General features: G+C 41.8%; 2 protein-coding genes across 4 annotated transcripts in view; one reads left to right on the plus strand and one right to left on the minus strand.

Annotated features, from left to right (window-relative positions):
• Nucleotides 1–523: 523 nt before the first annotated feature.
• Nucleotides 524–11,757, minus strand: PDIK1L (PDLIM1 interacting kinase 1 like). Of its 3 annotated transcripts, none has more exons than XM_045782393.2 (3): nt 11,624–11,757; nt 8,876–9,177; nt 524–4,408 (listed from the first exon to the last, which is right to left on the minus strand). In XM_045782393.2, the coding sequence occupies exons 2-3, from the start codon at nt 9,158–9,160 to the stop codon at nt 3,668–3,670; spliced, it is 1,026 nt and encodes a 341-aa protein (XP_045638349.1). In that variant the 5' UTR covers nt 9,161–9,177; nt 11,624–11,757; the 3' UTR covers nt 524–3,667. The 3 variants fall into 3 exon arrangements, with proteins under 3 accessions (XP_045638349.1, XP_045638348.1, XP_045638347.1); XM_045782392.2 differs by lacking the exon at nt 11,624–11,757 and adding an exon at nt 11,126–11,277; XM_045782391.2 differs by lacking the exon at nt 11,624–11,757 and adding an exon at nt 9,374–10,643.
• Nucleotides 10,620–13,033, plus strand: part of LOC123782438 (uncharacterized) — a 30,728-nt gene continuing 28,314 nt past the window's right edge. The window contains exons 1-3 of the mRNA XM_087858716.1: nt 10,620–11,034; nt 11,170–11,240; nt 11,300–12,267. Of these exons, the coding sequence (XP_087714842.1) occupies nt 10,620–11,034; nt 11,170–11,240; nt 11,300–12,267 (1,454 nt within the window). The remainder of the gene's footprint in view (nt 11,035–11,169; nt 11,241–11,299; nt 12,268–13,033) is intronic.

Genomic DNA, 13,033 nt, shown 5'->3' on the forward strand with positions numbered 1-13,033 from the left:
TCCCATTTTTCCCTCTGCTGGTCCTTTGGACCATTAACTGCACTGTATCTTCAGTACGTTGTTTATCCTGGAGCAGCAATCCATAATAAAACCTATAAAAGAAAAAAAGTGGGCCAGATGACTTTATAGAAAGGAAACCATGCTTTCAAGTTATAGGCTGAAAAATTACTTCCTCCTGGTACGTTTACTATTGACTTCATTCTGAGTCTGGGATGCATCCTCATCTTAATGAGATAGAAGGATTAATGAAAAAAATCATTTATTTCAGGCAATACAAATTCTTTTGACAAATACAGCAAGATAGTAAGCATTAAAATTTGAGAACTTGAAATGCTGAAAGAAATTCCTATAATTCAATAATCTTTTCCTCAGCAATAGCTTCTATTACAGAAAGTTTCACTTAATAGATAAGGCTGATAATGACATTGTTTCCAATTTTATACCCTCTATTTTATGTTCATGAAGTAAAACACTACAGAAGTAGACAGAACCACCAAACCAACAATATAAAATTTTCAGGGTGTGTTTTTTTTGTTGAAACTCACTTTATTTAAAAAAAAAAACAGTCATGAACAATAAATTACAATCATTTCCCCCTTTTATAAATTCTTCATAAAATATATTTGACAATTTTAAAAGAAAATCTCAAAAGTTGCTTTCATTTTTGAAGTGCTGATGACTTATTTTTTGACCATTTTGTCATGCTGGTGAATTATTTTGTAGCTGCTACGATAGTTTGATTGATAAACATTTTACAATTAAAAACAACAACAACAACAACAAAGAGGAAAAACAGACCAGCAGAAAGAACTATTCAGTGTGCTATTTATCTGACACTTAACACTTACTTCATCGTAATGACAAAGTATCCCTTAGCACCAAAAATCTACAGGAACCCCGTCTTTCTAAATGACAACTAGTGCAAAATAACATTCTAGGAACTAACTGTACAACCCCATATTTTAACTGGCCACAGCTGCCTATAAGCTTATTTGAAATATTTGGTCTTTTTTTCAATTAAGACAAATTTCATAAAACACTATAAACCATGGCAAGAGACTCTGAGGAATAATTGTTTATTGAGTACCTATTATGGGCAAGGCACTGTGCACAAATTTTTGCTTTTCATTTTTCCTCTAGCAAATACCCAGGAATTTCCAAGTATCATCAGCCTTCTTTCATTTCTTACTCCTGGCTGGAAAAGGTCTGTGGCTATATGCCATTTTTAAACTGTCATTTTACCAACTGACCTTTAGTGCTGAGCTCACAGTAGGTACTGAATAAATACCTCCTGATTGAAAAAACAAAGACAAAGAATTTACTATCATTGCTTGGTATCATTGACTATTTTAGAATACAAGGACTTGAGAAAATTCCAGGAGACACGTCCTGATCACCTCATACCTTTGCTGCCAATGAAAGAAAGAATTCACTTCACAGGTGAAATCTTTCAAAATAAATGATAATCGCTAACTATTTTAAATGAGGCAAGACCAAAAACTATGTACTCAGGAAACCATGGCTCCAAGCACATAGATATTTGAAGTGCAAACGAAGCACTGGCATACTATCACCTGCAGCATCATGAATCTCTGCTGAAGCGCCGTGTTACTGATGCAACATTATAATACTTTTCACTTCCAGTAACTCAATCCCCTTGGCCAGGTTTGTGTTACAGTAATTTGGTGATCCAGAGGGTCAATTATCATGAGGTTCCAGTGTATTTCCACCTCTCATTTCCAAAAATTTCCTCGCATTTATTAGCTTGAAAGTGATGTTCAAAGTATGTGTTTTTTTTTATTTTAAAAGGTTTTATTTAAAAAAGAATAAAAGGTTTTATCTCAATAAAACCTTTCAGTCCAAGTTTTAAACTTCCACACCAAGTAACGCATAGTTCAGAAATTTTACATACTCTAATTTTTTGTGCTTTTTCACCTTCTCAAGTTCCCAAACACATTTTAAGTAAGGAAAAAATTATGATAGCAAAATTCCGAAAGTTATGGAAGTTCAAAAAAGCTGAGGAGACACACTGGGTGTCAATTATGCTTTAGTTAAAAAAAAAAAAAAAAAAAACCAAAAAAAGAAAACCTCATTAAAAAAAGAGCTGAGGAGACTATGCAAACTATTAACGATTTCAGTATTCTAATACTTTTTTTTTTTTTTTACTTTGACCAAAGATTCTAGTGCTTTATAAAGACTAACCTGGATACAATGGTCTCAAAGTCTATCTAACCTTAAAGGCTAATATTCTGTTTTAGCAAAACTTTCCTTAGATTTTAATTATTTGCATTTATAGGAAAACAAACTGGAGACAACCATATAGGGTTAAAAATCAAACTAACTTCAATTAGAGTAACAGTCTATTGGTTTTTGACATAGACCGTACCAAGTGATTGTATACAATCGATAACTTCAAAGTTTCTACTTGAAGATACAGTTGATGCCAAGATATTTCATCCATTTGCCACGCTGTATAGGTATCATCTCCCACTTTAGAAAAAGGTGATCAGCATTTAACACAACCATATCACTATCATTACTGTGTTAAATTAGGCAAGAGAAAACAGCATTAGTGCCAAAATGAAAGGAATTCCAGTGATTAAAAAAGAGACCGTATCAGGGCAGGCAATGTGAGGGTAGAGCTCATTTGATTTCTTCAACTTTATGCTGAGGCTTAGACAGTCTTGAAATCAAAACTTAATATATCTAGTACGATAGTTCATATATTGCAAAGTTTTCAGAAACAGAGGAATCCTGTGTTCAGATTTATATCAGATTGCAGATGGTCAAGTGCAGACATGTTCCAGTGCAATGGTTTAATTGGTTAATTGAATGCTTGGTTACCTAAAGGTACGACTGAATCATCAAGGTCCTTGCCAACCTGCTACCATGTGATTGCATGGCTAATTCAACTCCTGCAGCTATAGGGCACTGGAGAGCTCAAACATACTTCAGCAGCTTTGCATCGCTTAATTTTGTTTATGTTTAATCGGGTAATTTTAGACCCTCCAAAAATGATGCCTTAAAAAAAGGTGTATAATATTACAAAAATAAAAAGTGTAGTATGATTTCATTAGAGGGAGGGACAGGGTAGGAAGATGAGGGAAGGTTCTTTTATTTTTCATTACTGATTTCACCAGCAAATCTCAAAAACCCAAACCTACATCAAATAATTTAAACAGAAGTGGCATTTTCTTCATATGGAATGCAAAATGCACACATTCACATACTTACATATACATAAATATATACATATATGTTTCCTTTACAAAGCTTCAAAGGTTGCATTGCCAGCATGCAAACCTCTTCTTCCATGGAAATTCCTAATACTGACAAGGAATGTCTAAAATACTTAAGAGACTTACTTCCAGAAAACTGGACTTTCTTCTCTTCTTGGCTCTTAGAGAATTTTCCTGCCAAACTTCTACCAATGATCATTTTAAAAAATGTACACCCACATTGGTAATACACATTTAAAACATACTATAACAAAATGGCCAGCTTGGACTTAAGAAAAACGAGGAAAAAAAACACCCCACAATAAAATCTAAACCCTTAGAAGGTGGAGCTTAGCTTTTTATATTCTTTTTCAGCCACGTTATGTTGTTGCATCACTGTTAAAACATAAGCAGCATATCATCCAAGATATTTGCAAACAATATATGTGTCACGTTTCCCAGCTGCTATCTTTAAATGCAATTTGTACTAATCTGAGTTCTAGTTCAAAAGCATCTGGACGATCCTGAGGGTTTGCAGCCAGCATTTCCTTAATCAGTTGTTTCATTCGCCCATTCATAGACTTTTTCTTCACAGGAATGAGAAGTTCCATTTTGGGATTTTCCAGAAGCGCCTCTCCAACAGGCACAATCTCAGTTCCTTGTTTTACGTAACTCCCCAAGAGTTCCTTCTTTGTCTCTGTGTCTATGAATGTGATCCTTTCCAGCATTGCCCAGATGATAATCCCCAGAGCAAAGATGTCAGCTTTTGCTGTGTAATGTCCCTCCCACACTTCAGGAGCCATGTAGAAATCTGTTCCACAGGCTGTGGAAAGGAAACACTTGTTTACACTGACAGGTTCTTCTGGATTCTGCCCAGAGGCTGAACAAACTTTACTGAGACCAAAATCAGCCACTTTCAGTGTGGGTTCCAAGTCACTGGTATCCAACCTGCTTTGCGAAATCAGGATGTTATCAGGCTTAAGATCTCGGTGGATGATCTGGTTTTTATGCAAGAAAGCCAGAGCACTGCTCAGCTGAAGCATAAAGCTGGTGTTAGTTTTACGATTGGGTTTCCTGGACAATAGATACTCATTCATATCTCCGCCGTCACAAAAATCCATCACAAACCACAAGTAATAGGCGCTTCTGGGATCAAAGGCAATTTCTCCTTTTAATGAAGTCTCTACAAGCTATGAGAGGGGGAAAAACAGATTACAATCATCTGCACAGTTTATACAATTCAGCTACAGAAAAAGAATAACCGGTTAAGTTGGACTTCCAATTTTAAGTGGAAATCCCATGAATGTTTTATTTGGTCAGTGCTTTCCTATGTGCGTTTTATTTTAAATTCCAGTACTTCAAACTGTCACTTTGCCCCTAATGAATACACACCAAATCTCTAAGTTGAGAGGTAAAAACTTATTTAAAAATAGCTTTAGGGGCACCTAGCTGGCGCAGCTGGTAGAGCATGGGACTCCTGATCTCAGGGTCATGAATTCAAGTCCCACGTTGGGCACAGAGCTTACTAAATCATAAATAAATAAACAAACAACTAAACAAATAAATGATTTTGAAAAGTGTCCAACTGGCTATACATTTTTTGCACGTGTTAATGGAGCTGAACTCTACCTACCTAGCCAACAGCTTCATGAAAAAATGGACATTTCAGCAGACCTGGGAGATTGCCAGCTGGGGTATAAACATCAATTAGGAAGTTCTATTCAATTTAACTGCCTGAAATATGTTTCTTGTTCATTGGATATACATTATCAACATTATACAATCTGTAAAATTAAGAGAAAAATGGTCAGGAACACTAGTTGTTAAGGAAATAAAGGCTTCCTGTAGTCACTGATAAAAATAAAGACTGCCATTATTACTTCATAAACTTCTACAGGCAGAATGCAAATATACTGGCTATCTCTATCACTGTATGGCTTCTAAAAACCATTTTACAAAAAAGCATATTTACACTTTGATATAAAAATTCAAATCTGAGTTTGTATATTACTTTTTTTTTTTAACATTTTATTTATTCATTTGAGAGAGAGAGAAGGAGCAGGGAGGTGGAAGAGGGAGAGGGAGAGGCAGACTCCCCACTGAGCAGGGAACCCGATGGAGGGTTCGATCCCAGGACTTGATCCCAGGATCATGACCTGAGCCAAAGGCAGATGCTTAACCAACTGAGCCACCCAGGCGCCCCAGAGTTTGTATATTTCTTTGCTGCAAGCTGAAAACCTAGAATAAGTAGCTATTTTATTTGTTATCATTATCAAATTATAACTCTATTACCTGAAATTCAAGAATATTGATTACTTCACTGAATAGGAACTACCATTCTAAAATACAGCATACAGTGCTTTGAAAGCATTTGACCCATGGTGCCTTTTCGGACCCACTGAATAGAAACTCAGTATGGAAGCTGAAGAGTTGTTGAAGAATGAATGAACTGCTAATTTTACATTTAAGTCTACTAGTACTTCCTCTTGTCATTTTGGAGGGCAGAAGCAAAGAACACCTTTTCACACCATCTCCCCCAATGGCAAACAGCTGTAACTGCAACGGTCTGCAGATGTCTTTTGCATGCATTTTCTTTGTTGCATGTGTTTGCCAGTGAGCCAGAAAATGAAAGACTAGAAAGGTACAGATCACACAATTATTTACCAGGTGCACTGTTACTAAATATGCTGAGATTAAAGACCAGTGCCACGACTCTTACTTCATTTCCTCTTTTCTTCTGTCTTTACTCTCAAAAGCAAACTTCCTAAATAGCTTGGAGCAACGCAGAGTCCCAGAATTCAAAGAATGGTTTAGAGTAAGGCCAGATAGTAAATACTTTAGGCTTGACAAGCCACATAAGGTCTCTGTTCCATATTCTTCTTTATTTTCTTTCTTTCTTTTTCTTAAACTCTTTAAAAATGTAGAAACTATTTTTAGCATCTGGGCCATATAAAAACTGCCTGAGGGCTATAGTTTGAGGGCTGCTGGTTGAGAGAGCCCAATCCACTTATTTCCATGTGTAGAGGATGTCATCAGCCATTGGTTCTCTTGCCTAAAGTCCTTTGATGCCACGGCTCCTTTCAGCACTTCAACAGCTTCCCTATCCTCTTAGGATACAGTCTAAGGTCTTTAACATGGGCTATGGGATCCTCTGACCCTGCTGATCTTTCCAGTCTCACCTAAAACAACTCTCCCGGTATAGTACAGTCTTACTATTTTCTTCCAATTCTTAGAATGCTTTGTACTTTTTGCTTCAAGACATTTGTATGTACAGTTCTTTCTGGCTGGAAAGTTTTCTCACTCACCTGGCTAACTCCTCTTTATCCTTCAAGTTTCAGTTGAAACAGTTCATAATTCCTGAACCCCAGGTTATGTCAGATTCTCTATCATACGCTCCTATATCATTCTATACCTCTCATTCATGACACTTATTACAAGTTATACAGACTGGCTACTAAGTTCCTAAGTTGAGACTATATCCTCTGTTAATTATTCGTTTTACATTTTCTTCTAGGTTAAGTTTTTTAGCTATTAGGAACTGACTTAATCATTTAGAACAAGGAAAATATCTAGAAAAACATGGAGAAAAATAAGAATTTGTGTAGAGAATAGAGAAAGCCATGCATAGGGACTCTGTGGTCACACTATAGATTTAACTGTTTTTACCAGATGTAAATTTAGAGAAGGTACTTGCTAAGTGTGTTGATCAATGTCTTGTTAACAAAATAAATCCATAGAAAAGACAATTTTAGTAGAGCTACCTATTACTGAATACTTCCTATGTGCCAAGTATTATACCTGTATCATCTCTAATTTTGACAACTTCCACAGAAGGTAGAAATGATTATTCCTATTTTACATCTGAAGATACAGATGCTGGAAGGGATAAGTTATTTAGCCAAGATCATATAGCTAGCAAAAGTGATACAAGTCAAACAGGCTTATCAGGCTTTAAAAGATAAAAGGGAGTACTAAATAAAAAGGTGCTTTAGACTAAAAAAAAAATCATTGAGTCAAGTCTGGAAGTACTTTACATCTCTTTCTTCTTATTATTTTTTTAAGTAATCTCTACACCCAACATGGGGCTCAAACTTACAACCCCAAGATCAAGAGTCACATGCTCTACTGACTGAGCAGCCAGGTGTCCCAATACTTACATCTTAAAGCCTTGAAAGACCACCATAATACCTAATTACTATAAAGGTTGCTTGATCTGGACTCAAGGATACCATTAACACTAAGTCATATATTTAAATGTCTTTTTATTTGTAGACCAATTCAATGGCAAAGTTCATCAAGGTTCTATCCACTTTTAAGAGGGAGTGTGGTAAGAATGTTTCTAATATTTCCATCAGTGCAACTTACATACTAAGCACTTTTAGAAAAGTAAACAATAAATGGAATAGAGGCTAAATAGTTGTGCTTTATAGTCACTGTCTTAAAAGGTAAAACTTCAGGATATAGCATGCTAAACTGCAATATAAATTAGGTTCTCAAGATTGATATTTGTTCACCATATAATGAAAACCGCAAGTTTCTAATTACACAGATTAATGTGTTTGTTTTCTTTGTTGTTCCTGGTCCAAAAGCTTTTGTTGTTTTAAAATTATACTTCTGCACCCTGATGGTAAAATTCTGAATTTAGACATACTCATGGAAAGTTGTTTCCTTTTCCAAGAATGACTGGACTTAAGAAAATTTTCTCCGGCCTTTAACTAGCTATGTCTTAAGTATCTTTTCTCTTTAGCAAATATAGGCCTACTAGAGATTTTGATCTATGCCAGAAGCCAGCTAGCCAACCAACCAAGTAAACAAACCAACCAACCTTTTCTGTTTTCCTATGTTAATGCTTTCCCCAAGTCTACAAAAAGAGTAATTTGAAGGCAAGAGTAATTTGGAAGTTAAGGGAACACAAGTTTTAGCAGTCGGATCGTCTCCTACATTCAGTTCCCAATTCTGCCACTTGCTGGATATGAGACTTGGATAAATTCATTATCTATTCTAAGCCTCAGTTTCTTCATTTGTAATGATGATAATAATAGTACTACCCTCACAGGATTGTTCTGAGCAACTGCCTTTAAGACACTTAGCACACAGTGCGGAACTGACTAGGAACCCAAATGTTAGCCATTAGCACTGTGAATAACATTCAAGTGCTATGCCACATACTTCATGAAAATTAGCTGGAGCTGCATGGTTAAGAAGCCACACAACCCTCTGAAACAGCAAAGGCTTGTATTCAAATCAGTGATTTATAAAGAAATGCCCAATTACCTATATGGGTGCTGCTATTGACTGCGGAGTTTTTCCTTTTCTTCTGGCTTCAGTTCCAAAAAACTTGATTGCAAATAAGTGAACTCAGTAGACTCTTATCTCAATCACTTCTCTAGCTCCTGTGTTGCTCCATTCCCATGCAGACTGGCAAGTACTATGGCCTAACAGGTGGCTTATGTTATTTTTAGGTATTTGCATCACAGGTTTAAATAAAACCTTCCTTTAAAGCAAACATCTACTCGGTTCTTGGCAGACCCTTATCTACTGCTAACTATATAAACACCTGCATTTAAAAGTAGAAGTTCATCTGACTCTTTTATTCCTCTTCTTGCTGACCAATGCTAAGTTCAAGTTATTTCTATTTCCCATTCAACCACACATACCTGTAAATAAAGGGAAGAATTAGAGCCGTGGGACATTTTTTGCACCATCCCATCTTTTTGCAGGATGCATTCCTCCAAGTGAATCACATTTGGATGTTGGCTCTTGATACTGCTTAGTGCCCAAAACTCACGCAGGGCTAGTTCAACATTTTCAGGTGCATGGCATCGAATTTTCTTCACTGCCACCCGTGCAGAGGTCTTTCTGATGACTGCTTCATACACAACACCGTAACTGCCTCGGCCTACCTCCCGTATTAGATCGTACTTTGGCTGGCTACTCACCATCTTCAAGGTCAAAGTTTCTGGAAAAATCAACAAAGTGCTCTGTTGAAATTAAGTATACTTACTGGCTTGTATACCTTCTTATGTATGATTTAATTATCTGTCTCACTGTTTGCAGTGCCTGAAAGGTATTTGCTATAAGTTGGGCAAATCTAAAAGTTTGAATAATAATAATAATAATAATAATAAAGCAGCTAACACTTTGGTAGTACTTACCATGCATCAGGAACTGTTCCAAGCACTTTGTAATATTAAATTCATTTAATCCTCAAACAATATTATGAAACAGATACTATTATGGTCATTTTATAGATGAGAAAACTAAAGCACGGAGAGTTTAAGCAACATGCCTAAGGTCAAACAGCTACTAACTGGTGGACCTGGGTTTTGAAACCAGGCCATCTGGCTCTGACATTCGTGACCATAACCATTACACTATACTGCCTCTTACACAAACTGCTTCAAAATATTACTGTTAAAACTAAACCAAAAAATTCAACATTCTTATTTAGTGATCATGAAAAAAGAAACTCCAGCTTCTCCTTAAAGCTGACACACACAAAAGTTCATAAAAATGTCAAAACAAAAACAAAAAACCTCACAAGTTAGAAATACAAACACCTGCCTTGTGCTTAGGGACTGAAAGTGAACCAGATTATATATCGAATTGAGAATGTGGGTTTTTTATAAAAGTAAACAAACTGTGTATGTCCCTATTTTAATTTTATGTTATTTCCTCATTTCTTGCAAAATAAATGAAAATAAAGTCTGTGGAGAAACATGGTCCTCTAAAAATAAACCAAGCTACTTAGAATATTGATACCTTTCTGATGTTAAATTTAAACAACAGCTATTTAGATGTAGGCCATTTCTGCCACCAAAAACTGTCCTCCATATGAAGGGGCTCTCCGACAGAGTTCTTTCGAATTCAATTTGATAAATCATTTAAAGGCAGAAGCAAAGGCCCCTGTGTACACAGAAATGCTCATGAGTTGAATCAAGAAAGTCTAAAGCGTGCCACCCCACTCTCCAAAGAATGTTAAGATTCTAATGAGCTTCAGGAACAAATTCTTATTTGTAGATTGCCACGATGGGCAAGAGACTGTACGATCTTTATGGTGTACAGTGTGGGGGCACAAGAAGCGACTGACTCTTGAGCCTGAAAAATTGGGTACAGCTACTTTAAGTCCATAGGAGAGATTTAATAAAGAAAATGAAAGCTTCTGAAATTACTTCTTAGTCCCACTTCCTCTAACTGGAACCCCCCTTCAAATTCCTACTCCATCTCCTAGTGTCTGATATGCTGCCACGGAATCCTTGCCCCAGGTCCACAGTAGACACCTTCCTGCTCTCCGTGGCTCGCCAATTACTCTAAGTGGCTGCTATCTTGCAAGCTGTCCCACACCCACACACGAAAGAGCGCCCGAGCAAGGGGGAGGGAGGGCATTTATGAAATCCCTGGATGCGAACCCAGGCGACCGGCGGCACTTCCCGGGCCCTCACGCCCGCCCCGCTAAGCCAGCGCTCGGCGGCCGGCGGGCCAGGCCACACACCTGCCGGGCCGGGGAAGGGCCAGTCCTGGGCAGAGGTGGTGTCCGACGCGGCGGCGCAGCGCCCCGCTCATTGGCCGAGTATCAGGCCCTCCCCCTCCCCGGCGGCGTCTAGACTAAACCCGGAGGGGATCCTCCCGAGGCCCTTCACCCCGAGGAGCCAGTCCTGCGGCTGTCCCAACTCCTCGGGGCTGGTGACTGAGGCCCGGGGCCTGGGGAGGAGGCCAGGGGCAGAAGAGGAGGCCGCAGCTGGGGCCGGTGGCCTGAGGGGTGCGGGCCGGAGGCCTGAGGAGCGCGGGGCCTTCCCTAGCATGACTCCGCTGACAGGTCTGTGACAGGCCTCCCGGGGAGGGAGGCGCATGCAAGGCCCTCGGCTCTGCAGCAGGGCCTCCGTGCCAGGCCTAAGGGCCAGATTTACCTCAGGGTAGCCGCCGCCGCTTCTCCCTCTCACGGGCTCTGCAGGCCGCCATTATCGGGCAGCTCGCGCCTCAGCCTCGGCGGCCTCCAGTCAGAGACCGGCGCGCGCCCCCGTGGTGCGCGCGGACACACCCCCTTACGCCGCGCGGCCCCGCCCCCCTCCGGCTTTCCGTAGCGCGAGCCGGGACGCCGAGCGCCATCCCTATTGGGCGCGCGCCCCGCGCTCTGCCAGCCTCCTCCCTCTCCCGTGGCTCGCAGGAGCCGGGAGTCGCCGAAGGTGTGCGCGCTCCGGAACGCACCACTAGTACCCCTCCCCGCAGGGGTGGCCGGGCCCGGGAACGGGGAGGCCGCTGCCCGCCGGAGCTTGGTCACCGTCCAGCCGCAGCGGGCGCGCACGGCTCGCGGCCCCGGGGATGGTCTGCGGCAGCAGGTCCGGGCCTGGGGGTGCGCGCGCCCAGCGCGGCCTCCCCGCTCCCTCCCCGCCCCCCTTCCCACCTACCGAGCTGCGGGCAGGTGTGCGGGGGTCGCTGGGGCGGAACGCCTGGTGCATCTTCTTCGGCTCCGGCCTGGGGTGCTTGCGGGACGCGGAGCTCTTCGGCTGGTCCGCGGGGAGGCGCGGCCCGAGCTGGGAGGCCTGGCGTCCGCCCCGCCGGGAGGGAGGCTGCACCTTTTGTCAGAGTCACTGAGCCATGTTTGCGGAGGGTGCAGTTGCCCAGGCGGCGGCGGCGCGGGACTGGGTGCGATCATCTGGGAGGACGCCGTCCCCTGCCCCGCCGGCGCGGTGGTATCTCCCTTAAAGAAGCCGGCACCTCATTGTTCCCCGGCCGCGGCCGCGGGGAGTCGGGGGCGCCCTGCCCAGCGCGGGGAGGAAGGGGCGGCGGCGCCCGCACCTGGCCGCTGCCGCCCGCGCAGGCCCTGCCCGGCGGCGGCCCCAGGGGGAGTCCGGATCCAGCCTGCGCCCGGCGACGGCCGGCGGTTCGAGGCGGCCGGGGCCGGGATGGACCGCGAAGACAGCCGTTTTCTCTCGGCCCGAATGACAGCGGTCTGTCAGATCCCGGCAGGCAGTCGCCTGACAGCCAGCCCGGGACTGTCAATGACTCAGAGACTCGGACCAACCCGTTATTCAGTTAGTTACACAGATCAGTAAGCATCCGCCAGAAACGTCCGTCCCTTCTTCACCAATTTATTCTGCGCCTACTATTTGTCAGTAAAGTGGTGGTCCCTCCTCCCAGTGCTGCATTAGGCACGATGTGCAAAGAATCCCTGTCAGTGCTCTCAAGGATCAACCACTTACTCATTTTATTTGCTGTCCTCTATTTATGATCTTCTGAGAGTCTGGGACTGGGTTAGGTCTTTAAATTAGCCTTTCTAATCCTGACCAAATCCCACGGGGTAGGCTTTATTGCTGACCTTGTTTTGACAGGTGAAGAAACAGACTTCTGCCTTATTTGACCAAAAGTTGTGTAGTTTGGGGTGTGTGTGTGTATGTGTGTACCTGCCTTGAATACCCACTCCCCTGGTATGACTCCGCCGCCAAAACCCCAGCAACACCCTGCTCTGTAATCCGCTCAGACTTTTGTTCTGAGTGCCATCTACCAGTCTTCAGCTCTCAGCTGGGGATACTGACGCCATCCAAGGCTTAGTTTCTGCCCTTGAAATTAGAGGGAAACTATAGGAGGCCTTAATACCCGTGTGGGTGATTGATCAGAATCGGGAGAGGGGGTATCTCTTTTGGTCAGAAGAGCCTTTTCCTTTTGTTTGTCTCAGTCATTAAATATAGGAATCCCTCCTCAAGCTGACTGCAGAGCTGAGACTTGAAATCCAGCTCTGTAATCCCCAAAGATAGGCTGACTAAAGATTGTGAGGTGGGTGTTTTCTTTAGGAAAAAGATTACAGAATGGCCCCATGA

Source organism: Ursus americanus, chromosome 33 (genome assembly GCF_024610735.1).
Source record: "Ursus americanus isolate L20-20 chromosome 33, mUrsAme1.1.p, whole genome shotgun sequence".
NCBI classification, from domain to species: Eukaryota; Metazoa; Chordata; class Mammalia; order Carnivora; family Ursidae; genus Ursus; species Ursus americanus.

Coding starts and splice junctions, on each gene's coding strand:
- PDIK1L (XM_045782391.2), bottom strand. Junction 4,409..8,875: donor ATTCTTCCCTTTATTTACAG/GTATGTGTGGTT, acceptor CCCCTCTCATAG/CTTGTAGAGACTTCATTAAA.